The 25,673-nt window shown below is 45.7% G+C and overlaps 4 protein-coding genes across 9 annotated transcripts; all 4 read left to right on the top strand.

Moving 5' to 3' along the window:
- The first annotated feature begins 154 nt into the window (after positions 1–154).
- tnxba (tenascin XBa) lies at positions 155–5,683 on the top strand. Its single transcript, XM_035530485.1, has 12 exons — positions 155–742; positions 1,059–1,181; positions 1,286–1,429; positions 1,531–1,650; positions 1,753–1,908; positions 3,016–3,122; positions 3,586–3,718; positions 3,816–3,967; positions 4,101–4,197; positions 4,303–4,464; positions 4,541–4,704; positions 4,984–5,683. The coding sequence occupies exons 1-12, from the start codon at positions 217–219 to the stop codon at positions 5,089–5,091; spliced, it is 1,992 nt and encodes a 663-aa protein (XP_035386378.1). The 5' UTR covers positions 155–216; the 3' UTR covers positions 5,092–5,683.
- Positions 5,684–6,957: 1,274 nt separating this feature from the next.
- On the top strand, positions 6,958–11,022 carry LOC113570604 (steroid 21-hydroxylase). Of its 2 annotated transcripts, none has more exons than XM_026999098.2 (12): positions 6,958–7,129; positions 7,812–8,003; positions 8,141–8,230; positions 8,348–8,502; positions 8,634–8,729; positions 8,846–8,956; positions 9,037–9,123; positions 9,233–9,316; positions 9,573–9,686; positions 9,931–10,097; positions 10,201–10,304; positions 10,407–11,022. In XM_026999098.2, the coding sequence occupies exons 1-12, from the start codon at positions 7,000–7,002 to the stop codon at positions 10,649–10,651; spliced, it is 1,575 nt and encodes a 524-aa protein (XP_026854899.2). In that variant the 5' UTR covers positions 6,958–6,999; the 3' UTR covers positions 10,652–11,022. The 2 variants fall into 2 exon arrangements, with proteins under 2 accessions (XP_026854899.2, XP_026854898.2); XM_026999097.2 differs by having other exon boundaries at positions 9,230–9,316.
- Positions 11,023–11,187: 165 nt separating this feature from the next.
- Positions 11,188–14,812, top strand: LOC113570661. 4 transcript variants are annotated; one of them, XR_004776557.1, is made up of 5 exons: positions 11,188–11,754; positions 11,837–11,930; positions 12,092–12,596; positions 14,033–14,184; positions 14,727–14,812. XR_004776557.1 is itself a non-coding variant. In XM_026999202.2 (4 exons), the coding sequence occupies exons 2-4, from the start codon at positions 11,844–11,846 to the stop codon at positions 14,074–14,076; spliced, it is 636 nt and encodes a 211-aa protein (XP_026855003.2). In that variant the 5' UTR covers positions 11,188–11,754; positions 11,837–11,843; the 3' UTR covers positions 14,077–14,701. The 4 variants fall into 4 exon arrangements, 3 of the variants coding, with proteins under 3 accessions (XP_026855003.2, XP_026855004.2, XP_026855001.2); XM_026999202.2 differs by lacking the exon at positions 14,727–14,812 and having other exon boundaries at positions 14,033–14,701; XM_026999203.2 differs by lacking the exons at positions 14,033–14,184; positions 14,727–14,812 and adding an exon at positions 13,538–14,010.
- Positions 14,813–15,142: 330 nt separating this feature from the next.
- si:ch211-257p13.3 (kinesin-like protein KIFC3) lies at positions 15,143–25,647 on the top strand. 2 transcript variants are annotated; one of them, XM_035530542.1, is made up of 20 exons: positions 15,143–15,325; positions 15,676–15,772; positions 15,886–16,052; positions 16,159–16,411; positions 19,181–19,332; positions 19,717–19,782; positions 19,967–20,104; positions 20,424–20,621; positions 20,787–20,960; positions 21,176–21,314; positions 21,462–21,592; positions 21,866–21,977; positions 22,094–22,275; positions 22,618–22,722; positions 22,872–23,002; positions 23,145–23,265; positions 23,342–23,471; positions 23,621–23,850; positions 24,107–24,239; positions 24,357–25,647. In XM_035530542.1, the coding sequence occupies exons 1-19, from the start codon at positions 15,227–15,229 to the stop codon at positions 24,236–24,238; spliced, it is 2,757 nt and encodes a 918-aa protein (XP_035386435.1). In that variant the 5' UTR covers positions 15,143–15,226; the 3' UTR covers position 24,239; positions 24,357–25,647. The 2 variants fall into 2 exon arrangements, with proteins under 2 accessions (XP_035386435.1, XP_026855000.2); XM_026999199.2 differs by lacking the exon at positions 15,143–15,325 and adding an exon at positions 15,350–15,437.
- Positions 25,648–25,673: the final 26 nt, after the last annotated feature.

Below are 25,673 nucleotides of genomic sequence, written 5' to 3'. Positions count from 1 at the left end.
GCTGGTACAATTTCTGAACAAAAAGACAAAAAGTTAGCCCAGGGTGACGCGACAGCTGCTGTTAAAGAAATAGCGTCTGAAAAGGAGAAGGCAGATAGCCATGTAGATGCAACATCTTACAGCCAAGACAAAATGTTACTGCAGGGCAGCGAGGCTGTGGCTCTCAAAGATGGAACAGCTCAAAAAAGAAAGGTGACGAGCAATGCGAACAAAACAATGTCTGCTGAAACAGATAAGAAGCACGTCCACAGCAATGTGACAACAGATCTGAGAGAGTCCGTAAAGAAAAAGGTGGACAGTGAGGAAACGTTAACGACCACTCAGACGAAAACGCACGTCAACAGGACCAAGAAATTGATCAGCATCGGGATGGTTGAGGCTCATAACATAACCGCAACTGGATTTGTCATAACATGGGAAGCCCCTCAGGGATTGTTCAAGACATTCACAGTGACAATAAAGGAAGTTCTATCAGGAAATAAGGATGAAGATAGCGCAAAGGAACCTGATGATGATGAACCTACTGCTGGAACTGAGGCTGAGTTACACAGTTCAAACAGAACCTTAGAACCCCTCAGAACCCCCGATAGAAGGAGTTCGAAGAAGTCAACCCAGGTGCTTGCAGGCTCTGCTCGCTCCTATCAGTTCAGGAATCTTCTAGCTCAGACGCGGTACTCAGTCTCTGTGGTCAGCTCTGGACGAGGCTTAAGATCCAAAATTCACCGTCTCTTTGTGTCCACAGGTATGCACACTTTCACTTTTACAATCTTTTCCTACCACATTAATGTCAAATGTATTTAATATTTCTTGTCTGACTCAGCATTGCATCAGTATTTAAACAGAGTTAACAAGATAATATAAATAAAACAAAGTAGTTTACTTGTACCCATTAAAGATTTAAAACTTAAATTTAGATTGCTTGCATGTTTAAACAAGAATGAGGATGACCTTTTTGAATCGCTACCCTCAAATATAACTAAATCTCTCTCAACTGCTGTGTAAAGCTCTTCATTCTGTGTTTGATCTAGTCATCTTATTGATTTTTCATACTTCCTCAGGTCCTGAGCCACCCACAGAACTTCTGTTCAGCAATATTACAGAAACATCCTTCTCTGTGTCATGGACCAAGCCTAAAAGCAAAGTAACAGAGTTCAAGGTCACATACACCAACTCTGCAAATGGTACTATAGCGACCTATGATACTTACCCACATTCTGCATCTATGGCATGTTTTACCTGATCACCTGTCATAAAGAGAAATGACTTTTGCTTTGTTTGCTTTCAGGGGAGACTGGATCCATGTCTGTTGATTCACAGCTGTCCCACGTTCTCATTTCCAAGCTCTCGGCTGGCTCCTCCTATGAAGTTAGCGTGAGGTCCATTCTGGAAACAACCGAGAGTGAGCCGACTACTGCCTCTGTTACTACAGGTATATACGTTACATTAGGTAATTACAACAATACTGTGCAGCAGTTAAATTGTGATATAAGTAATTTTCAGTGTTTACCCTTCAACATTTGTCTTTTGTAGTACCCAACTCCCCCAGTTATCTCCATGCAGTGAATGTTACAGACACCAAAGCACTACTGTTATGGAAGCCTGCTCAAGCTAAAGTTGACCATTACATCCTCACTTATGGGTCTGCAAAATGTGAGTGGAGTTCATCATTGGTGTTTTGCTCCTGTGGTCCATTAGCACTCTTCTAGTCATTTATTTCATTCCTTGTCTAATGTAGCGTCCTTTTTTTCATAGCTCCTAATGTGACAGTGACAGTGATGCTCTCTGGCAGTTCAGTGGAGCACCAACTCAAAGGCCTGCACAGATCTACTCTCTACACAGTGAAAATCAGAAGCCAAATCAACAGCCTCCAGAGTAGCTCTGTCTCCACAACCTTCACAACAGCAAGTGGTAAATGATGAGCAACTCCAACCATAGATTACCACTTTAATGGTGCACAAAAGAGTGTATGTAGACAGGCTCCTCCTCAGATCACATTAAAGCGTCAGGTGATGGTACATTTGCTACAGTTCTTTTCTACCTTCTTGTCCTGACCTTCATGTTGTTAGCTAATCTGCATATCAGCTACTGGTATTGTGACATTGCATTGATAGGAATGGCTTTGAACAATGCCCTGCCAAGGGTAACTTGTTGGTCATTTAAATCCAGCAAATGAAGCTACACTGTAGGTATATCTTCTATAGTTTCCTTTCACCATCCCCAAACAGTCAGTGTTTACGTAAAATTATATATTATTTTTATTTTGTCCATATTCTAGCCAGATCAGATCTCTTCAAGTCTAAAAATGGTCTATCAACAATGGTCTATCTGACCACAAAGGCATTTTGCTCCACATTTAGAACATAATGCCATACTAAAGCCTGTGAGCTTGTGGAAAAAAAGAATGTGGGTTTGAGGATGTGCGTATGAAGCTTATTCGATCATGGAAACTTGTGCAAATTGCTACAGGCTTTATAGGCTAAATCATAAACAAAGTGTGAGCAGTATTGACTGTTTATTGTTTTATTTTCTGTGTAAAGTACTTTAAGATTTCAGACTAAAAAAAGAAAAGTGCTTTATATGTAAATAAATTGGCCACACCCCCTCCTTCCGGCGGGACCTATCCACACTCAGCTTCCCTGGCCTTCTCCTTACTAACGCCACCCATACACACCTGTTTCATATTCCCTCAATCACCAATAGACTGTTAAAGACTCCTCAGGTGTTGGGTACTCCTCACAGATGATGATTCAATGATGTGTTTTGCCTGCTATGCTGAGCTTTGTTTCTGGTTCACACTGTGGGCTTTGGTTACGTATGGGTTTTACAGTTTTTGTACTGTTTCTTGGTTTTCCTTTTTGTTTGTTTGTTTGACTTAATAAACTGTGTAATTACATCCTATTCCTGGTTTTGGTGTTACACAAATAAAGATTTAAGCGAGAGCAGCTTTCAGTTCATTTATGGTACCATGAGTTTTTCATGTTTCTTTTTATTTCTTAGGAGTAATGCTTCAGACAGTGACACCCAGTGAAGTCACTTTCAATTCAGCTGTGATTTCATGGAAGGCCTCTCGTCTGGTTTTCAGAAGCTACAGGCTTACATACCAGCTAGGAGAGGAGATTAAGGTGAATATAATATAGATTTTACACGTAGAACTGTTATTATTGCCGAGCTTGAACACTGGGGACAAAGTTACTCTGATTCGTAACACAACTTAAAGGACTCTACCACAGCCTAGACACTATTATAGGTTAAAATAAAACTTGTTTTTATGTGGTTTCCAAAAAAAAAGGTTGCAAAACAAAATTTTCTCTAGAAACCGACAAAGGACCTGTGCACCTGTGCAAAGGACGTCTTATGGGATGTGATTTAAGATTTATTTAATTATTTCATTCATTTTACCCAATGTTTTAAGTAGAGAGTGTAATTTGACCTTTTGCCTAATCATAACAGAGAGCTTGTTTCATCCTGGGCTGTACTAGTACTTTGAACTTCATAGTGAATTATACGTTCACAAATGATAGATTTTTACGTTGTATTCTCCAGTGGAATCACCTAAGTTACAGTGCTTCCTCCTTGCACAAATAGGAAGTGATCCTGAATCCAACTGTGACACGATATCAGCTGACCGGTCTGATGCCATTCACTAACTACACCATAAAAGTAGATGGAGAGCGTGAAGGGCAGTATATCAGCATTCTCTCCAGTGCATTCACCACTGGTTAGTTCATCATCCTTTCACTGCTTCTCATAAATGTTGACTTGTGAATGTCTGGTCCCTCTAACTCTGCCCGGGTTCTCGCCTTCGCTTTCCCCAGCCCAGCTGCCTTACCCGTACCCAACAGACTGCTCCCAGGTGCAGCTGAATGGGGTGAAGGAATCTGGGGAGGCCGAGGTCTATCCCGAGGGGACCGACGGCGAGCCAGTGTGGGTCTACTGTGACATGGAGACTGACGGAGGAGGCTGGACAGTAGGCACCACCTTTACCCCATATGATTTTTTTGCCTAAGTGCAGAGTTTTCTTAACAGTGGTCTTGTCTTCTTTACTGCGCTCGCTGTGATTGGCTGCCCATTTTACACACACGTCCATGCCTGTTTGCTAGGTATTCCAGAGAAGAATGGATGGATCTACAGATTTCTTTAGAGGCTGGAAAGATTACAGCAAGGGATTTGGACACCTGAGTACAGAATTTTGGCTCGGTAAGATTTCCTAAAATAGCCGCCAAGGTGCACAAGGTATTGGAACACATGCTGAGCCGGTATTACGTTGTAGCTCATTCTGACTCTATTTTCCTCCCTCTACAGGAAATGACCTCCTTCACGCCCTAACGAGCCTGACTCCAATGAGCTTGCGCATTGACCTGCGTTCAGGAAACGACACTGTCTATGCTCACTACTCCAGCTTCACTGTGGGATCTGAGGAAAATCATTATGCCATTGAACTATTCGGATACACTGGCACTGCTGGTAAGCCTCAGGTCCAATAGCACTTTGTCTGTCAGTAGCACTTTGTCTGTCTGCACATCTCTCTGTGTGTCTGCAGGGGACTCCATGAGGTACCACAATGGTCGTCCATTCTCCACCAAGGACAAGGATCCCAGGCCCCTCAGTATCCACTGTGCCAAGGCCTATATGGGAGGCTGGTGGTACAAGAACTGCTACAAAGCCAATCTCAATGGCCTTTATGCCACGTTCTCTGAGAACCAGGTAGGAGATCCAGTGCACTATAAGAACAGTGTCTTAGATTTTTAGGACAGTATCTTATACTACATTCATAATAATCTCATATTATGCTAAACCAAAAATGCACACAAAAGGACAATGCTCATTTCAAACCTCACATTTCATCACCTCTGTACAATGATGACAAACTATGACAAAGACCTTAAGGCCGCGGATGCCCGTGCTTGGGAAGTCATACATTATTCGTACATTGTTCGGCATACATTATTCGCCTTGTGACTGTTACTACCCTCTGTTCGTCAGGGGGTCGTGTGGATCGACTGGAAGGGAAAGGACACCTCCCTGCCGTTCACTGAGATGAAAGTGCGGCCTGTCTCTCTGAGACCCACTGTGATGAAAAGCCAGCGCTAGACCAGCCTGTCTGTCCACGGAGTGCTCCTTCTTAATCTACTGTACAACAGCCCACGCACAGCCTGCACTGTACATACCTCACCCACATATATCAATATTTGACTGTTTAAGGCAAGCAATCTGTCCCTCCCTATTTTATACCAGTTGTACAGGGCTAAATTTGTTTAAAATATACAACAGCAATAAATAACAAACATCATTCTTATATTCAATATTCATATTACCTTTTTTGTCCCAACCAGTTATGTATTCTAGATATACTGTGTACCACTTGTTAAGTCATAACATCTATAAAAATGTTATGTATTTGCTTATAAAGGGGCATTCTCGCTCAAAAGGTTTTTTTAAAAAAAACAAACAAACTGTTTTTATATAACTACGGCAAAGACTCCATGCTAGCTAAACATTACACAGGGCTCACTGCCCAGATGTTCCTGAATCTAAGCGCTACTGAAATGAATGCACTGTTACATTCTGTGGGATGTGAAGGTTTCAGACCAAAGGCCTCGAAGACCCTGTTCTGTTCTCTGTTCTCTGTTCTTGGGTTGATCATAACAGTGCCCCATTCAGAGTTGCTCTATGAATGTGTTGTTTTTACACGTGATGTCTGTAGAAATGCCAAATAAAGGACAGCCAGGACAAGGAGTTTGATTGGTTTGTTGTTTCAGAATCTCTGGGCTCTAATACCAACGTATTCTAGTGTAGTAGTAGTCAAGAGTTCCACCGAAAATACTGAAATATTGATGGCTTTATTTGAAAAGTATGGCATGTACTAGCAATGAAAGTGGGTCTGTAATTCACACAGAAGAGCTATGTATTTGGTTTCAGTGACTAAACATGTGATTTTTCATAGCAATTGGCTGGCATGCCAGTTTGACCTGGTTTAACAGTAGATCCATTTCTGGATAGTGGTTTAACATTTGTACTTTGGTTTGGCAATGAAAAAGATTCCACTGACATTTACACTGTATCCCTTTGATAAGCTTAACAGACCTAAATCTATGTTTTAATATATTTATGATATATGGTAATTCACTACATTTTCAGAAACGAATGGCTTCTTTTTTTACCAGCACTAAAGGCAATATGTCAGGATGAAGTTCAGCTATTAAAACTATAAAATAATATGCACATGTAACGATTGCACACACGTTGAAGTGGATCCAGTTGCAGAGGTTTATTTTTTCAATCAAACAGATATGTTTAGTAACATGGTTAAGCATAGTCAGGTCGGTCCAAGGTCGATGCACAAGGTAGCGTTCAGGAGGTGTCCGAGGGTCAGGCAGGAGACGAAGTCTAGAAGGCAAGCAGGAGTCAGTAACCAGGAAAGCACATACTTTGCGACGTGTGCACGGGGAAGGGGGGCTTATAAAGGGGTTAGTAATGAGGGAAATGGGAATCAGGTGTGTGCTAGAATTCTGGTGAGTCAGATCGAGGGTGTGTGCGAGTGGGCATGGTTGTGCGGGGCTGATGGTTGTTCCTGGGGTTTGTAACAGCACAGTAACCCAGTGTACAGCCTTAGACCTTTATACCAATTCATATTCTGTGTGCACTACCTTTAAAAAATCCTACTGTGGCCTACTGTAGTATATCAGTGTCTGTGATTTTAAAAGCTGATATCTGTCTGTAAAGCATCCTTGAGTTCAAGAAATGTAACTAATAATAATAATAATAACAATAATAATAATATCAGTAATATACATGAATAAATTCACAATCAAAACATTGTCAGCTCTTCATTCCTCTTGCTTTGTCCGGCATTGAAACGAAGGTCGAATCAATATTTACCCATCCTTGGTGTTGGAATGAATAAATGAATAGAAAACAGCAAGTGATAGATACGTAGCGGAGAGAGATAATAAAAGAGCAGGACAGGGTTAGGCTGTACACAGCACATCCGCCGAGGCAATGGAGGGACCGGCGCTGTGTGTCCTGGGTGCAGCACTGCTGTTCCTGATGTGGATGTTTGTCATCCATCTTCCAGGGAAACGTTACAGACAGACCAATACGGATGGCAGTACCAACAGCCAGACTAAAGGTAAGGACATTTCTTTAAATTTGGTAGGCCATTACGTCTGGACACATTTCCTCACATTTTTCTGGCCACTCTGATCACTTACTGGGAGGAAATTAAGGGAAGGCATTACAGCATTGTATTTGAGGAGCCACAGGCCCTTGCAAAGTTAAAAATCTTTGCTAAAATGCCCTGTTCTTTCTTTAACCTTTCACATAAGCAAGATTTTTAATTAATTGTGGTGTGACTCCATGCACTCATAAGTGAATACATGAATACATAAATGAATGTAATTATTTCAAATCAAGAACAAAGACTATTATCATTCCCCGAATGTTGACCACATCAAAGCAGACTTTCTGTGTTTTTACAAATTAATTAGTTTTTATTTCATATTTGCTATAGGGAGTTGTACAATAAACCACTTTTCCCCACTTCTGGTCCCTCGGTGCACCGCCTCCATGTTCTAGCGTTTGTTATTGTCCGATACAGTCCTCGTAAACATGATAATTAGCTGACGAGGGACGTCTGTTGGTTAGGAGTTGGGAAATGACTGAAATACAGTGTAGCAGTACTCCAGAACCAGGATGTAGAAGCCCTGCATTATACAGCACACTCAATATCAACGTTTCAAACCTAGAGGTCAAATTGCAACTGCATCTTTTTTCAGTAAAATCAACTTTCTTTCTTTCTTTCATTTGCGTAGCTCTCGTGCCCAAACCTCGGCACTTCCTCTCATCGCTGTTCCCTCACTCTGTCTCTCCCTGTCTCCCTGGACCTCCTCCTCTCCCCCTCCTGGGAAACATACATGAGCTGACCCGAGACCACCTCCCCCTGCACCTGACAGCACTGGCACGTCGCTATGGAAACATCTACCGCCTCTACTGTGGCAACACCAGTTAACCCTTCAGATTTTCTCAACTTTATTTCAAATTTGAACCCATAAAAATCACCATAGGAATCACCATAGGAATCAATAACTGAAATGTAAAGGTGCTCCGATCACAATGTACCATTATATTTTCTTTCATGCAGCCATGGTGATTCTGAACAGTAGTGAGATCATTCGTGAAGCCCTGGTCAAAAAGTGGTCAGACTTTGCAGGAAGACCCCATTCATACACTGGTAATGTTAATCCGGTCACTTGCTAATACTGTCAGTACTGCTGAAAGAATCCTTTCCCTCCTCTTCGTACACCGTCTAAGCCTTCATTTGCCCCCTGGCCTTCATTCTCCCTCACAGGTGATAAAGTGTCGGGTGGGGGCCAGTCCATCTCTCTGGGTGACTACAGTGAGGAGTGGAAGACCCATCGGCGCCTGGCTCATAGTGCTTTGCAGCGCTGTACTGCTGACTCCCTGCATTCTATTATAGAAAAGCAAGCACTTCATCTCAAGCAGGTATATACACACGTACACACTTATTTTGACAGTACGTGGTAATATCCAAATCAGATTTAGACCCATTCATGAGATTTAAATGACGATTTAACTCTACGCACAGCCAAACTGATTATTTCGGTCTTCAACAGGTGTTGCTGGACTACAACGAGAAAGCAGTGGACCTGTCAGAAGACTTTACCGTAGCAGCAAGTAACGTCATCACCACACTGACCTTCGGAAAATCCGTTAGTGGTGCTGCACTGCGTGTCTATATATGTATATAAATAACTTTTCCTGTCAGAGGCAATGGCATCCCATGCAACACTCCTTCACACCTATCCCATCTCTCTTTCTCTGTTAGTACAACAAAAGTTCAGTGGAGCTACAGGAACTGCATGGCTGTCTGAATGAGATCGTAGCTCTGTGGGGTTCACCCTGGATCACGGCCCTTGACTCTTTTCCTCTGCTCAGGGTAAGCTGGTGCTGAATCCCTCCACATCCCTGTTTAGCTCCTCTGCTTTTACTCTTTCATCCACACATTTCTCCTTGCAGTGGTTGCCAAATCCTCCCTTTTCCCGTCTCATGAAAGAGGTGGCTAGACGGAATGAACTCATCAGAACCCACCTGGAGGAGTTTAAGGTGCAAACTGAAGGCCTAAATAAGGGTGTTGTGGGGAAAAATCAGGTAGCATGTAGTGCTATCAGTCTGTCAATAAACCCCTGACACCCTGCCTATGCCGTTCCAGCAGAAAACAGGTGGTAAAGAAGAGGGAACTCTCGCAGCTTCACTTCTACGGTGCCTCGAATCTCCAGATGGAACGGCACAGAAGATGGTGTGTAGCTATAACATTAAATAAATTACAGCAGATCAATTAGCAAGACCAATGATTTATGACAATGCGACAATTACCTTACTGTGCCTGTAAAACACTTCTGTAAGTTATGCAATGGGGAAGTCATCCTACTGTTTGGAAATACAAAGAAATGTTCTTTTATAAAGTGTTTTGATGTAGTGGAAAAGGCACAGTGTCTTAACAGGCTTTATTTTGGTTACATATCTGCTCTGTCTCTCCTGCTTCTTGAACCCAGACTCTGACAGCCATCCGTATGCACATGACTATAGTGGACCTGCTCATAGGAGGAACAGAGACTGCTGCAGCCTGGCTCAGCTGGGCCATCGCATTCCTCCTGCACAGGCCAGAGGTGCTGAGAGGAGCATACAGAAGCTGCACTGACCTCTTACAGGCTCACGTTGTGCTCAGGCTACAGCGTAGTCTAAGATAACAGAGTAGCATCCGGTTTAACTTCCTGCAAGCGCAACCCTAGCTTAAACAGCTACTCCACGAGTGGAGTGCGATCCATCCCACGTCCGGCTGAATCTGTGCCTTTAGGTCCTGCTACCTTCTTTTTCTCTCCCTTTTCACTGGTCCGCCCTACCGCTCACCAGGTGCAGGCTGCGGTGCATGAGGAGCTGAGGACCGTGCTGCAGGGGCAGGACCCGCGCTACAGTGACAGGCACAGGCTGCCCTATCTGTGTGCCGTGATCAACGAGGTGCTGAGACTGAGGCCTGTCGCTCCGCTAGCCGTGCCGCACAAGGCCAGCCGGGACAGCAGGTAAATCTGCAGTGGAACACAGCGCAGCGCGGTGTGATTTGTTTTTGCCTACCGAGCAAGTCGTCATTTACGCTGATCATGTGAGGTGTAACTGCCTCCGTAGAATTGCAGGATATTTCATCCCCAAGGACACAGTGATTATCCCCAATTTATTTGGAGCCCATCATGATCCAGAGGTTTGGAGTGACCCATACAGCTTCAGACCAGGTAGAGAGGCGGCTAATCCCCCATCATATGCCAACTGGGAGACCCGGAGGAAGATACAGCCCAGTGCTGAGCCATGGTGATAAAGCATCTGCTTTCTTTCAGAGCGCTTTCTGGATAGAGGCGGTGGTTCCCTCCGGGCCCTCATGCCTTTCGGAGGGGGTGCACGGCTATGTCTCGGGGAGTCTGTGGCCAAAATGGAGCTCTTCTTGTTCACTGCCTACCTGCTACGAGACTTCCAGTTCATGCCAGCCAGCCAAGAAGAGCCACTCCCTGACCTGCGTGGGGTGGCCAGCGTAGTCCTAAAGGCCCGGCCTTACAGAGTCATAGCCCGTCCTAGAGCCAAATAAATGACCATAGTCAATAGTGGTTATAATGAACTCAGATGTATTGGTCTGTGGCTGTTGCTACTTGTCATATCCCAAATGAGCATAGAAAGGATTTTTCAGCCTTTGATCTGCGGTACACATATCCATACATGAACTCCCAACCCAGCCTTCTTTGGAAAGGAAAGTGTTTTAGAACTGAATAGCTGAACAATTTTAACTGCGTAAGAGCTGAGCCATTTAAATTGAAATCAGACTTGTGCTTTTTCTTGCAATGATTAAGGTATAACTGTGCCAAAGGTTTGCTATAGTGACCACAAAGAAGGAAAAAAAACTGTTATATGTATGAAATGTGTATGTGTATGATATGTTGCTCATTAAATATACACACGTTATTCGTCTTGTGATTTCTTCCATTTTTTCAGTCATATAAACATGTAGAATACCGAGACAATTGCTAAAGTGAAAATATTAGTCGTATTCACCGACACGCGGCGCTGCTCCCAGCCACAAGATGTCACCTGTGCACATTAAGCCGCTCCAGGACTGTTATTCGCTAGCAGTACACGGACCGCAGACCGACGTGTACAATACAACTTTTTGTCAGTTTGTTATTGCTTGTTATCCTTACTAGCTAGCTAATTTCCAGAGGTTGGCGGTAGGTGAAAACTTGCTAACGCGTCAGTAATTTGTGTAGGCAGTAGTCCATTTTTAGGAATTGTAAAGGCCAAATAAAACTTTTAATCCCAAACTGTTTATTATTTAACTAAGCCAGCTATCTTGCTTATGGAAATGTAACGTTTAATGTTGCTTAGAATTGCTTGGCACCCTTACACTTCGATTTAAAAGGCTAGCTATCTTATCTAGCTATCGTAAATATTGCTTGTTGTGGATTTGAGTGATGCATTTATTTGGTCGAAGTATCTTAATTTAGTCAAGGGCGAGTTGGCTAGCTAACCTAGCTAGGTAGAGAGCTATTTTCATTCGTGAGGAAGCAAACTGCAATACCGTTTTAGTGCGTTTTCAGTATACCCTTAAAACCAGATGCTGGCCAAATAGATCCTAAAATGCCATGGCCAACACACCTTTAAGCCTGCTAACGGAGTTACTGGATTAAACTATTGATCGTAAGTAAAGCGATTGGTGAATCTGAGTGGAATGTCGATGTGTTTGGTTTATCAACAGCACCTCTAACATTTCATTTTATAGGGTACATATGGACATATTGCGGGAATTGGTCACAGTGTCAGCAAACGTCTTTCAGTTTCTCTCAGCTGGGCACGCTGCTTTTCACCTCTTCAAGGTAAAATACACACAGACCCAACTGAAACACTAATGGCTTCCCTTGCTCTTTAAGTTGAACAAGTTATACTGGGCCCATTTTGCTTACGGGTAACAGTAAATAACTTTAGCAATGTCACGCTGTCAGTTTTACATGTCATCTTCGCTCCCTCTCTGCTGCAGGATCACAGAGCTCCGTCAGTGGGTTTCTTTCTCATTGCTTGCTCTTCTGCAGTAGCACTCCTACCGGTCCCCAGCACAGCACAGAGAGATCTAGAATGGGTGGGTGAGGTCTTGGGCCCCGTCCTGTGCGCCTTCAACTTCTTGTGGCTCAGCGAAGATTGCTCCACCGCCCACATACTCCTGATTGGCTCCACGCTCCTCCCGATGCTTGCCGATTGGCTATCAGCAGATGGGCTGGTGATCATGTGCCGCTGCGTGGCGCTGTCAGCCCTCTCCTGTTCGCTGACAGTGTGCCTGTTTGTAGGTAACACGGCCGGAGTGGTGGGGAGTGTGGCACTCAGCCTACCCACTCTGCTGGCCCCCAGGGAGAGAGGAGGCACAGTGGGCTCTCTGATTTCTCCAAAGGCTACAGGGGGGCTGCTGGACTGGATTCCGAAGGCCGCCGTGGCTGTCGGGTGTTGGATGATGCGGAGGGCTTTCGATAAACTCCTCCAGGACCTGAAAGGTTGGTGCTAAACTACATGGTTTACGTCAAACAGACAGACCCATTTTACGTGAAGTGCATGTAAAGGTGCTTTTTTTCATGCTTTTTCAAGAGTACATGCAGTAGTGACTAAATTGTGCATTTGTTTTGTGGGAAATTTAGTTACTGCTGAACCATTGGGAACACCTGAATGCATACGGACTGTATGTAATCATGCGGTTCAACCAACAAGTGCTTCCTGACTAAACAAAGCACTTAACGCCATATCCCACATAGAGTTATAAATCCCATGTCACTCAGATGGTCAAAGCCACTTCAAGGATTCATCAGCACTCAAAAGGAGCCTCCAAAGCCTTAATTGCCAGCATCTTGTCGAACACTCTGCCCCAGCACTGTGAAAAGATTTAAGAACACTCAGTGCCTTACAGACTGGTACGTCACATCAGTCAGTGACGTGGATAAGCTGAGACTGCCATCCTCCAACTGGTGATATGACTTCCATGTACATATGGCCCATGCAGCAATTGAATCACTATCTAACTGGCATGTATAACCAGTACAGTAGTTTTCACTTGTATCAACTATGTGGGTTCTTTTTTGTGGGGGCGGGGGGTTAATTGCTGGAAGCTTGAATTTGGAGCCTCCTGGTGGTTGACTGGTTTAATGTTGGTACTGGGAATCTGCACTGCGCTTCTGTTGTACTACCACTGTGCAGAGGGTCTGTCAGGTTCCTTATGATCTTGTTTGTAATTTGGAACTGATGAAGCTTTGGTTGTATCACTCCTGATCAGTTGTTTGTTGTGAATATTATTATGAATAATATTTTAATAATATTTGAATATTATGGACAGTTTAGTTCTGACTGACATGGAAATTTAGCTGATGTAATGAAAAATATTTAAATATGACATTCTAACAAATTCATAATAAAATGTTCATGTTGAATGCTTGTATTTTGCCAGTAACATTATGCAGTCTGCCTGTCAGCTCACAGTAAACACACTAAATGTGCATCACAACAATACACTGTGCATATGCTGCGTTACAACAACACTGCACTTAGTGCCTGTGCTGCCTCACACAACACACAGTGTATCCGCAGCCTCGGCTGCTGATGCCGGTGATCTCCCGCACTTCTTTTATTACCCAATCATTTCTCCACACATACACAAGGGGCGTGGCCATGTGCCAATGGAGCTCCGGCTCTGCGGTGGCCAGCAAGTGTCAGGAGCTCCAGAGTCCCCTCGATTCTGCTGCCTCATCACTATAAAAGTGTTCATTTGCCCACCTTGAACACAGTGTACCTGCACCCAGACCATTTCAGGCACAGGAAGTAGCGCAAGACTGAGCCAGAGTGTCTCACCACCCGCGCTAGGGGCTACGTTCATGAACTGATGTTTAGTTTTGTTTCTTTTTTTTCTCTCTTATCAACTATGGCCTGCACGCTGGGTGAACAGTGCGGAGCTGCAAGTCTCACGAGGGCAGTCAACCGCTCCTGTAGCCTCGGTGCCTCAGCAGCGCCATTAATTAAAGTCCGATCTGGCCAAGGCCTCAGCGCCGTTAATCGCTTCATTCACATCTAACGGAAGCTACACGGGCAGTTACACAGGTTTGTGTCATCAGTGGCTTGCTGGAGTCTCGCTATGAATTCTGCATCTACAGCAGTTAGCTATCATGACCTTCCACTATTCTCTTTTCCAGAATTCAATTAAATGTATTAATTCAGCTGTGACATATTTAGGTTTAGACAGACTACATTTTCTTCTGTGCAAGAGTTATTGGCGAGAGACTAAAAGGAATATCAGAATGAGGGTCTGGATTATGTCATCACAGGAAGCATGACATCAGCTGTGTCTGGTCATAAGTCACTGCACATTATTGTGCCAGAACACTCCCCTAATGGGATCAAAGATCTTGTAGTGTGGCTAATCCAGAGCACTGAGACCTTTTGCACTCCTTTCAAAGCCTTTCCTCTAACACCAGCTTCCTCCGTCCTGCTGAGAGCAGAGCGGCTACTGGCTGACCCTCTGCAGAGCCGTGTAGCACTGCATGCTTGCCCTGCACTGAGCATGCTCACTGCAGCTGCTGTGGGAGCAAGAGAGAGAGAGAGAGAGAGAGAGAGAGAGAGTAAGAGAGAGAGACTCGTTGCAGGAGAGGGAGAAGCAGAGCAAGGCAAGAGGCGCGTCAGCCAGCAGAGCCGTCCACAGTTCAGCCGCAGGACGCGTTCTGGGAATCGGTGCCATGTAGAGCGGGGGCAGCTGAGGAGGATGTAGGAGAGGAGGACAGCAGGAAACGCAGCCACCCTTCAGGGTAAGTCCCCACAAACAATGCTGCAGGTGACAGACTTCATTCATCTCACTCTCCCTAAAATGGATGGGAGTAGAGGAACAACGAATGCGCTCTGCCCAACAGGACCTCCGGAATGACTGTGAGCTTTGGTGCTGGACAGGGTTACGGGTTTATTAGCATACAGTGTGGACTTGTCTTTGGTGCATAGACGATGTGGATGCAGTAAGCTGCGGGGACGCTTAGTTCTGTTGTGCTTGTGTGTGTGTGTGTTAGTTACAGCGCGAGCAGAGCAGGGGGCGTCTCGACAGAGCCAGAGCGTGTGTTTCCGAGACTGTCCTGGAGTAAAAGGCGCGTCTGTGGAGATGTATGCCTTCTACTCACTGCTGGTCTACATCTTCTATACTGTCTTCAGGAAGGAGGGGGAGGCTGTGCTTGAGGGGGCGTGTGGAGCGCCCCCCGAGGTGTGTGTGCACAGCAGAACACACACATGCACACACACACTTGCGGCTACTACTTCCACGCATAGATTTGCATTAGCAGCTCTTGGTCTGGGAATTGTGATCAGTGTAAAAGGTATTTATTCATTTGATGTTACAGCAGCTGCTTCTGTCACTAATGCTCAGAAACAAACACGTTTAATTGGCCCTGTCTATACTTCTGATGGACAAACAGCAAAAGAAATCGCATTTTCCTATATTAGAGGAGGTACTGAAGGCTGGATTATCTCCTGAGCAGACTAGAGTTAACACCAGTGGTTGTAGTATCATACATCACATTCTTCTCAAATCTGCACCCCCATGGTATATCCTAGGAGCCTGGCCATGTTTCCATGGAAACAAGGAGTGAGAGGGAAGGTGGCCACACCTCCAGGTTGGGGAAAAAAGAGTGCGACAGAGTCAGCGACACATGTAAGAGTTCAGTTAATGCCGACTTCACTACAAGTTAACAGCTAGCCAATTATCATGACAATCAGAACTAACTTTCATCATCATGCAGTCATGACGGGGCTCCTCTTCCTCAGGCAGCAACAGCAGCGACAGCGATGGGCTGTCTCTCAGCGAAGAGGATGATGATATTGACGAAGGTCATGCGATCCCTACCATGACCCCACTTGCAGCGTTCCTCTCCTTCAAACAGGAGACCGAGAAGAAGAGAGCTTCCAGTGGCCACACGGAGACGGGTGAAAAGGTAAACACCATCTCCTTAACACATCTGCCCACAACTACTGGACCTTCTACCCATCTTCAAGCCCAATTTCTGACAGTCAGGATCATAACGCCCCCCCCCGCCCCAGGCGCCTGAGTCTCCACTGGTGGCGGTGATGTCGCACCTGCTGAGCTTCTTGGAGCAGTACTCGCACCTGCAGCAGCTGCAGCAGCAGGCGTCGCAGTATCGCACGCAGCTACGCCTCCACCGCGCCCGCCACCGCCGCAAGATGAAGGCCCTGCGCACCTCGTACCGCCAGCGCCTCCGCGACAAGGCCAGCGTCATCAGCAGCCTGGAGGAGGCCGTGGAGTTGCAGCAGAGCCCGTCACCCGACGGCCACGGTGAGCCTGTCGCCCGTGCTGCCTGAGTGCCTGGGATGTGTGCTGGCTTGGTCCAAGTACCAGGGCTGCGTTAAGTTTGACTGGGGCATTCAGCGCTGCAGTGCTTTTCACTGGAACGCCTGATTAAACCCATCGGCTACCAAGATTGAACTGGTCAGATATTAAGATGAGGTCATATCAGGAGTAGACTCAGCCGACCCTGTTTTAGGTGATCGGCTCTGTTTGGTTGTTTTTAATCTTAATCCTGAAGGCAACCACTCATTAGTTTTGAAGGAACTTTGGAGAGCTGCTATTTGAGCAGAGGGGCTTCCCTCACTGACACACTGTAAGCAGTAGGGAATGTCTGGACGCATTAGAGTAGAAGGTGAGACCAATTTAAAAAGATTACAATGCACACACCATCCCTGACAGAATACCCTTCACTACACACACCATCCCTGAAAGAATACCCTTCACTACACAAACCATCCATTAGAGAATACCCTTCACTACACACACCATTCCTGAGAGAATACCCTTCACTACACACACCATCCATCAGAGAATACCCTTCACTACACACACCATCCATTAGAGAATATCCTGTACTACAAACTCCATCCATCAGAGAATACCACGCGCTCAATACCCTCACTGCAGTCGTGCTCTATAGCCAGCAGCTATAGAGCCTTGCGTACAGATGACAGGAGGGATCACGACTGGAAAAACAAAGCATTGTGATGGACGGTGCAAAAAATCATGTCCCTCTGAATCTAGACACTGCAAATTTGTGGAGAGCGCTGTGTGTGCTAGCAATGGATCAAACCCCAGTTTAGTCTCGGGATATGTTTCTTGCTGCCTACCCAAGCAGGACTGGTCAGAGAAGAGATGGTTTGATCACATGAAGATGTTCTCCAGGACATAGTGCGGATGGGGGATGGGTGGGGGGTTGTTTGGTTTGCAGAAAATAGCCAGTGACCAATTTTAGACCAAGCTGCTGGAAGTGGCCTCAAAGCTGTCAAGGACATCTAGCTTCTAAATGGGTCTGTTTTCCTTTACACACCACCAGATGCGTCTCTGTTATCTGTAATTGGCAAGGTTTCAGCCTCCAGCTATGTGTATGCTTGACTGATAAAACAGATGACAATGATCCCTGGCTGAAAAGGGTGGGGCTGGGGCTCCTCTGTCTGACCCATGACCTGCCGATTCTTTTCTTTTCTAAGAAACACCCTGAGTCCCTGTTGACATTTTATCTCTTAAAGTATTCTTAGGAAGGTTTTTGTATTAAACCTTTATTAGAAAAATCATACATTCAGACATGTAGAGTACATATTCACATTTGTTTTCCGAATACAGAGAATTTATTAATGTCAGCATAACTAGAGGAAATTTTTCAGACATGAAACAGATTTCGGAGAGAGCACTGACTCTGTGTTGTGTGTATGTTGTATAAGGGTCTGTGTGCATGTGTGTGTGTGTGTGTGTGTGTGTGTGTGTGTGTGTACGCACATACACACAAGCATGAGAGTGTGTGGAGTGAAAAACCCTAAGCAGGCCATGTCTCTCATTAGTCCCGGTGTGAAAAGACAGATGCTGGTGCACTCAGAGTCAGGGGCATTTTGCAGTGACTCTGCACCTGAGGAAGGTGAACAAATCATGAAAACTGCTTTTCTAAGCCAGCCAGTGCGCTTATAACAGCAGATGAGCACAGCAGTGAAATGAAACTTGTAGAGTTTTTTTTCTTCTTCCAGAAGCACAACAGACAATCGATGATGCTTTCATCACAAGTTTGCAACTTAATTACAAGGTCTTAATGAAATCGTTACGTCTCAGCAACCCTGCATATCTAAAAGCAGTGATATAGATACAGACACTGTGTGCATTTATTATATTCCTTTATGAAGACAGCGCACTGTATTGAAGCTCTGTTTAGTTTGCTTGGTCCCTCTACATCAGTGAGTGATGGAACACCTGCTCCCCTCCTGACCTTTTTCCTGCCCTCCTGCTTCCTTCCCCTTCATTTAGCTCCACCTCCAGCTCTTACCCTACCAATCTGCTCTCTCCTTCGCCCCCAGACAGTGACGATTTCCCGCCTCGGTAATTAGCATATTCTAGAAGATAACAAAGGTTGAACTGGCATAACAGAAATGAACCCAATTAAAGTGAGGCTGGGAAGGTGGGATCTTTAAATGTTCTTTAAGTGTTTTTGAGTCAGTGCATCTTTATTTTGAGGTCCAAGGGGGTTTCTCTCACGAATAAGAAATTCAGAAGTTTTGCCCAAGGAAAGAATCTCTTAAGTGAAACATTTTCTATATTTATCACGTATATTCAGCATTGTACTCCTAAGCCAGTGCATTGTTTGAGCTAACCACACTAACAGTAATGATGCCGACATGAAGTTTGATATCATGATGGTGCATAATGACGCTTATGATACAATGATAATTATGAAAATATGTTGCGAAGCAGCAGGGAAAAACTGGCGGAGTGTATGCTGTGTGTGTGTGTGCGTGCGCGTGTGCGTGCGCGTGTGCGTGCGCGTGTGTCCGCGCGTGTGTGCGCGCGTGTGTGCGCGCGTGTGTGCGTGCGTGCGTGCGTGCGTGCGTGCGTGCGCGTGCGTGCGTGCGTGTGTGTGCGTGCGTGCGTGCGTGCGTGCGCGTGCGTGCGTGCGCGTGCGTGCGTGCGTGTGTGCGTGCGTGCGTGTGTGTGCGTGTGTGTGCGTGCGTGTGCGTGCGTGCGTGTGTGTGCGTGTGTGTGCGTGTGCGCGTGTGCATGTGTGGGTGAACGCAGAGTCCCCAGCAGGGATGCACAAGCTGGTGCAGTCTCTGTGTGGCCTACAGGGAGAGCGGAGTCAGCTCCGGGGAGAACTGCGTCTCCTTCACGCCCAGCTGGAGCAGAGAGAGCATGACCGCCATTCCAAAGTTCAGGCCTTCCAACAGCAGGTAATACCCACCCACCGCTATTCCCCATCTCGCTCTTATGTCAGTGATACCATTCTTCCACCCACTCACCCACCCTGTTTTCAGGTCTTCATTCCATGCTCCATGCCCCAGTTTCCACGCTCTCCAGTAGCATGGCTTGACTCACTGCTGGCTCTTTCAGGTTAGACTTTCAAAAATCAGGTATGGAACACCACATCTGCTCTCCTCTTCAGCTTTCTACACACTCGTCCTTGAAGCTCCTGCTCTATGCAGTCATCTATCCATCCATCCATCAGTCCATCCATCTGTCCACTTTTATCTTTTTCCCTTTACACATCCGTCCACCTATCCCCATCTTTCCAGTCTAAAAATAATGGCCGAACCTACTCATTTTGTCCACTACAGATCGATGAACTGAAGAGCTGCATTGAAGAGAGAGAGGAGGAGCTGTCCAGGCTCCGGATCGCATCGGTGAGCACTTTATGGTCTATGCAGTACATCCAACCCGAAGAATAATAGTGCACTCAAATTAGGCCAGCTGACTCTTAAAGCTATTCATGGCGGAGGCTTTATCTGGGGCTCTGAGCGCTCCGCTGCACAGACATTCTCTTTTCACCAAGCCAGCCTGGACCTTTGTGCCTGGGTTTGTCCCCAGGGAGTGACGGACTCGGAGAAGCGTGTGCTGGGCCTGTCGGTGGAGAACGAGAGCCTGAAGCACAGCCTGGCCGTGACCCAGGGCCTCCTGCAGCAGCTGTCCATCATTCCGTCACAGTCCAGCTCGGTGCTCATCAAGGTGAGACCCTGGACTCCTCCCGGAGGTACCGTGGTCTCACTTTGGCCTCGGCATCTGCGACAATACACCGCGGCCCGTTTTTATTACAGCATTATTACACTAATATAATCTGTAATCAAATTTTATTGATCTTCCATATCGTCCAAGCCCAGGACAGTGTGGTGATTTCTTTGTTCCAGTGCAAACACTGGTAATTGAGTCCTGTTAGGAGTGTCTGAGCTGTGCCGGACTTTGGCCCTCCAGCACAGGAGCTGGACAGCTCTGCTCTGTATCAGAGAGCCATGCTCCTCTGCATCTCTGCCCGCGCGCTCGCTTTCAGGAGAACGAGAACCTGCGCAGCCGCGTGCTGCAGCTAGAGGGCGCCCTGCAGCAGCGGTCTGAGCAGGTCCAGCGCCTGGAGCAGCGGAGCGAGCAGGATGAGTGGCGCCGCGGGGAGGAGCTGAAGAGCCGTGACGAGAGAGTGCGCCACCTCCAGCTGGAGCTGGACAAGGAGCGCAGCAAGGAGCCCGCGGTGAAGGTGAGAGCACGCAGCAACCACTACACCTGTACCACCGGGTAAACGTGGCTTGCTCGAACAGCTCTTTTTCTTCCGTTTAATACGTGAAGTAGATATGGAATAAATGTGGAGTTTTTAACTCGATCCGGCTGAAGTCCGTCACTTTATCTTACAACCCGTCCACAGTATGTCACGCGAACAGTGGAAGTGGAGTCGCCCGCAACTCTCAGGCAGCTGGCAGAGGCCCGACAGATGAGTGAGCACCTGAGCGAGAGGCTGAGCGGACAGAGCGAACGCTGCAGACAGCTGGAGGAGAACCTCCGGCGCTCGGACCAAGTCAGCTGTAACCTCCAGCACAAGGTGATCTGACTTCTTTCTTCCAAACGGAAGTGAAGGAGCACGAACGTGGGAGCCAGAAGCCAGAGCGGCACGGCTCGACGTTACAGCTCCCTGCCGGGCTGTGATCGCAGTCATCTCCAAGCGAATGGAGATTCGTTTTATCTGTGTTCGCTTTCTGGCCCGAAGCCGATTACGCCCCCGCGGAGGCTCACTCGGACGCTGGTGTGTTGTGGCAGATCGCCGCGTACGAGAGAGAGATCGGGACTCTGCAGGCAGAGCTGCTGAAGGAAATCAGCCATCTAGAGGAGAAGAAAGACGAGGCTGTGAGGGCGGCTTCCAGCTGCTCGCAGGAGCACCTGCAGGACCAGTTCATGAGTGAGTGTGGGCCCGCACTACACCGCACCAAAAATACTTAATCCACACAGATCCTACCGATACCCTAGACGCGATGGCCACACATTATGACAGTGGCAGAATTCCTTTTTATGGTTAATAATTTCACAAAATGGGTGTGGTCGCCAGGCCTCCAGCGGCGCCTGAACGCTCTCCCTCCCACCCTTCGCTCGATGAAGACGGACTACGCCAGCCTGAGGAGCCAGGTCCGCAGTTTCTCTGAGTTCTACGGCGCATCCATCAAAGAGGCCAAGAAACAGGCAAGTACACAAACCTATCAGAATTACAGCGTCTCAACGCAATCCATCACAGAGCGCAACTTCAGGCCTCTTTTTGCCATGTTTGCCAGAAGAAAAGATTTTTATTTGAAACCCCAAAGAGCAGATTCCTTGGATATCTGGTTCAAGCAATCAGGTCTCCTGAAAATTGACACTAATGTGTGAATGAACATTTGCTAAAATCTCTAGAAGCTGACCCTCCAAGATTTGTATTGTTTCATTAACATAATCCTTTGTTGTGATGTAACTCTGCAGATTTCTGCAGCAATAACAGAAATGTCAGAGGCCAACAAGGACCTTCTGGAGAAATACAGGAAGGAGGTTGCTCTTCGCCGGAAATACCATGAGCAGTTGGTAGAGTTGAAAGGTACACTGAACGTAGGTTTTTAAAATTGCATACCCTTGCAGTTAGTGAAACTAGATGAACATACAACATCAGTTCTTTTTTTAACTATACAAGAAAGTAATCCACATTTCCATTAGGCAATATTCGTGTCCTGTGCCGTGTCAAGCCAGTCCTAAAAGAGGACCAGGATGAGGAAGGTCAGGCTGTCGTCGTGACCACAGACGTACACAATGAATCTGCCCTCACAGTTCTGAATAAAGGAAAAGCAAAGACATTTGAACTGGACAAAGTGTTTCATCCTCAGGCGACACAAGAGGAGGTAGACATTTCAAAAGCAAAAGCACACCTAAGTGGAAATGTTTCATTTGGAGGGTCCTCTCTTCTGTGTTGTCATGGATGCAGTCAAGCATGGTGTCGAGGAAAAAATGCTGAGGTGTTTGTTGTGTGGTAACAGGCCTCATATACATCAAAGAATGTCTAAGAGCTGACATAAGTGAAACAGAAGGATTTTTTTCACACATTAGAATAGGGCACCAACAAGGATCAGAACATACCATTAAGATTTTGTACATACAAACCTACAGAGCTTTATTGCAAAATCAATTGTGTGAATTTGGTATGTATTATTTATGAATAATAATCTATGCTTTTATACTCTCAGGTGTTTCAGGAAATTGAGCCTCTGATCACATCATGCATAGATGGATATCATGTATGCATCTTCGCTTATGGGCAGACAGGCTCAGGGAAGACCTACACCATGGAGGTACCGTACCTTAATGGAGTAACTGTCCAGGAGATGAGCACAGCATTGACTCATGAGAACCTCATCACTGGTTTTATTCTGGGTGATTTGTTCTCATCAGCTGTTCACTGCAGCTGTTGAGCCACATTACAGCTTCTTTCTCTGCATAGGGTACTGTGGAGAATCCAGGCATCAACCAACGAGCCCTGAAGCACCTCTTCCATGAGATTGAGGAACGGAAGGACATGTGGACCTACACTGTCACTGTCAGTTCAATGGAAATCTACAATGAGGTTCTCAGGTATCCTGTTCATTATTTCTGTTTACACAGAAGTTATACACAATATATACACCACTTGGCATAAGGTTGATATTTCGGAAATATTCATATACTGTTCATATAATAAGGTTTTTGAAGCCTCTTTATTTTCTGTAAATGTCAGAGATCTGCTGAGTAAAGACGGGGAGAAGCTGGACATCAAAATGAACCCTGATGGCACCGGGCAGCTACATGTCCCTGGACTCAGGATCATGGAGGTCAAGAGCTTTCAGCATATCAAAAAAGTAAGTCCATCAGTTTGATAAGGACAAACGAAAACCCTTCTGGACGATCCTGGTGACTGTTTGCTTGGCTCTGCAGATTTTGGCCACAGCACGCAGAAACAGAATCACATTTGGGACGCAGATGAACCAGCACAGCTCTCGCTCGCATGCTCTGCTCACCGTGACAGTGCAGGGAACAGATCTTGCTTCTGGTGCCACGTCTTCCGGTCAGCATTATGGCCTCATAACGTATTAGTCTTCTGGTCTTTAGTGCTGGTCTTAAATCCTACTACAGTCTTCAGCTGTGTTCGCAGTGAGAATTGTCATCATAAGCCTCCACTACTGTCGACTCTGATCCTCTGGGTTTCTGCTCCAGGTAAGCTGAACCTGGTGGACCTGGCAGGTTCAGAGCGCGTGTGGAAGTCTGGGGCAGAGGGCGAGCGGCTGAAGGAGGCACAGAACATCAACCGCTCTTTGCTGGCACTGGGAGACGTGATCCAGGCCCTGAGGGGCCATCAGACTCACATCCCGTTCAGGAACTCGCGCCTCACCTACCTGCTGCAGGACTCTCTGGGGAAGGGCAACAAGACTGCCATGGTAGTCCAGGTAGACTCGCTCGTATTATCGATAACCTTCATTCTACATCATCTAGAAGCCCTTTGATAAGAAAAGCCTTTGGGTGCTGGAAGTCCATGCCGAGCACAGTTTTTTTTGGGAATGGATAATACTTAATCACGCATGTGTATCGGAGCATATGCTGCTGGTGTATCAAGGCATATGCTGCTTTATTTCTTGTTGTAATCTGCAAAGCTGACCTCTGTTTGCCTCACTGACGTGTCAAATCTTATACTCCGCCTTTCAGGTTTCCTCTCTGGAGAGGAACTCTGGAGAGACTCTGTGTTCGCTGAAGTTTGCGCAGCGTGTGTGCAAAGTGGAGCTGGGACCCGCTGCACGCAAGCTAGAGAGTAGCAGCCATTGCGAACACTCCTCCTAAGGTTAGCTCAGCCTGCGCAGTCAACAGCTTCTGTCCAGGACTGTTTCGCCTGCAAAAATGAAGGAAAGCTGAGCTTGTCTTTAAGAGCTTTCTGCTAAGGCTTTTGTTCCATTTCAAGGGCTACGGTTCGGGATGCTGCAATAGTACCGTCTGGGTTGTCAGCGATGAAGAACAAGCATCTCGCCAGTTGACCCCATGAACGGCAATCGCCTCCACAGGCTGACCTGCATGTCTGAGTCCTCACCTGACCCACTATATGCCATGGCCAGATTACCTCTGCCTTGCTGCAATCTTACTATTTCCTATTGAGATAGCTTCCCAATAAAGCAGGAAGGTTTTTCTTGAATACCTCACGTAAATGCACATTACACATGGCTCCACAAAAGAAAAAAAAAATTGAGTTCATCCTCTATAAACAACATATCTTTGTTTTCAACACAAACACGTCCCTTTAACTGAGAATATAAAAACATGTTTAAGTAGCAGCTTCTTCAACTGTCTAATGGCACCAACCCAGCATTTGCAAGCAGTTGTCGCTCCATTAAACCCGTTAATCTGGTTAAAGCTAAAGTTTAAAGCCTCCACTACACTACACACCACATGCAACAACACCATGTTACTAGGAAACTGAGGGGCCCAAGGAAGCGCATTGACTGCCATACGCTGTAAATATTCCACATCAAATACCTCCATAACTATTTTACTGTACTTACTCATTTAATGTGCTGTCAGGGAAATCTAAATGTCAGTTAGCTATTTAATAGTATATAATCAGGTACATTTAAGTAGTTTAAAATTCCATCCTCTTGTTTCTCATTTATAATTTTGTGTTGTTAAATTTGTGCAAGACACATAATATTAAATGTGACATTGGAAGGGTGATATTTCTGCCTTGAATTTCCAGTTTTGTATCATTAACCATTTTGATTCTTGTAATAGATCTGAAATGCACTTTACTTTTAAGGCAAATTTAGGTGCTTTGTTCATAGAACTAGTGAATATTTTAATCAAAAGTCTGTTGTGTCTGTGCTTTCGACAAAGTTCTTCTCATGTAAATGAATAGATATATTCATCCTGATTACAAGATGGAACCTGAATGGAAAGTGAAGACATGCCCTCATTACACTGTTATATTCTGTTCCACCACAACCTTGGTGGAGAACAAAAATTAAATAAAATCTCTAATTCAGTTTATTCTGTACTCCAAGTTTAGGAATAAAAAATAAAAGTCATTACTACCATTAGGTTATTATTGTCTTTTAAGATATAAAATGCAGTTTCCTCATTTAGATACAAGTATTGTTCTTGACATTCTTACAGATTTGGAGACTCCCTGTAATGTTTGTCTTCGGAACTTTCCAGTCTGCTTGTATATCAATGACAGCAGGAAATAAAACCAGATAATGTGGCTCCAATGTCTCTTCTAATACACCCT

Source organism: Electrophorus electricus, chromosome 10 (genome assembly GCF_013358815.1).
Source record: "Electrophorus electricus isolate fEleEle1 chromosome 10, fEleEle1.pri, whole genome shotgun sequence".
In the NCBI taxonomy this organism is placed as follows: domain Eukaryota; kingdom Metazoa; phylum Chordata; class Actinopteri; order Gymnotiformes; family Gymnotidae; genus Electrophorus; species Electrophorus electricus.
The sequence above is the reverse complement of the archived record's forward strand: the minus strand, read 5'-3'. Positions and strand labels throughout refer to the sequence as shown.

Coding starts and splice junctions, on each gene's coding strand:
- tnxba (XM_035530485.1), top strand. CDS start 217: ATGTCTGCTGAAACAGATAAGAAGCACGTCCACAGCAATGTGACAACA. Junction 3,123..3,585: donor AGCTAGGAGAGGAGATTAAG/GTGAATATAATA, acceptor TTGCACAAATAG/GAAGTGATCCTGAATCCAAC. Junction 3,968..4,100: donor CTGACGGAGGAGGCTGGACA/GTAGGCACCACC, acceptor CCTGTTTGCTAG/GTATTCCAGAGAAGAATGGA.
- LOC113570604 (XM_026999097.2), top strand. CDS start 7,000: ATGGAGGGACCGGCGCTGTGTGTCCTGGGTGCAGCACTGCTGTTCCTG. Junction 8,004..8,140: donor CCTCTACTGTGGCAACACCA/GTTAACCCTTCA, acceptor TCTTTCATGCAG/CCATGGTGATTCTGAACAGT. Junction 10,305..10,406: donor CCCATACAGCTTCAGACCAG/GTAGAGAGGCGG, acceptor GCTTTCTTTCAG/AGCGCTTTCTGGATAGAGGC.
- LOC113570661 (XM_026999200.2), top strand. CDS start 11,844: ATGGACATATTGCGGGAATTGGTCACAGTGTCAGCAAACGTCTTTCAG. Junction 11,931..12,091: donor CTGCTTTTCACCTCTTCAAG/GTAAAATACACA, acceptor TCTCTGCTGCAG/GATCACAGAGCTCCGTCAGT. Junction 12,597..12,737: donor ACTCCTCCAGGACCTGAAAG/GTTGGTGCTAAA, acceptor TGGGAAATTTAG/TTACTGCTGAACCATTGGGA.
- si:ch211-257p13.3 (XM_035530542.1), top strand. CDS start 15,227: ATGTATGCCTTCTACTCACTGCTGGTCTACATCTTCTATACTGTCTTC. Junction 20,961..21,175: donor GCTGTAACCTCCAGCACAAG/GTGATCTGACTT, acceptor GTGTTGTGGCAG/ATCGCCGCGTACGAGAGAGA. Junction 21,315..21,461: donor CCTGCAGGACCAGTTCATGA/GTGAGTGTGGGC, acceptor TGTGGTCGCCAG/GCCTCCAGCGGCGCCTGAAC.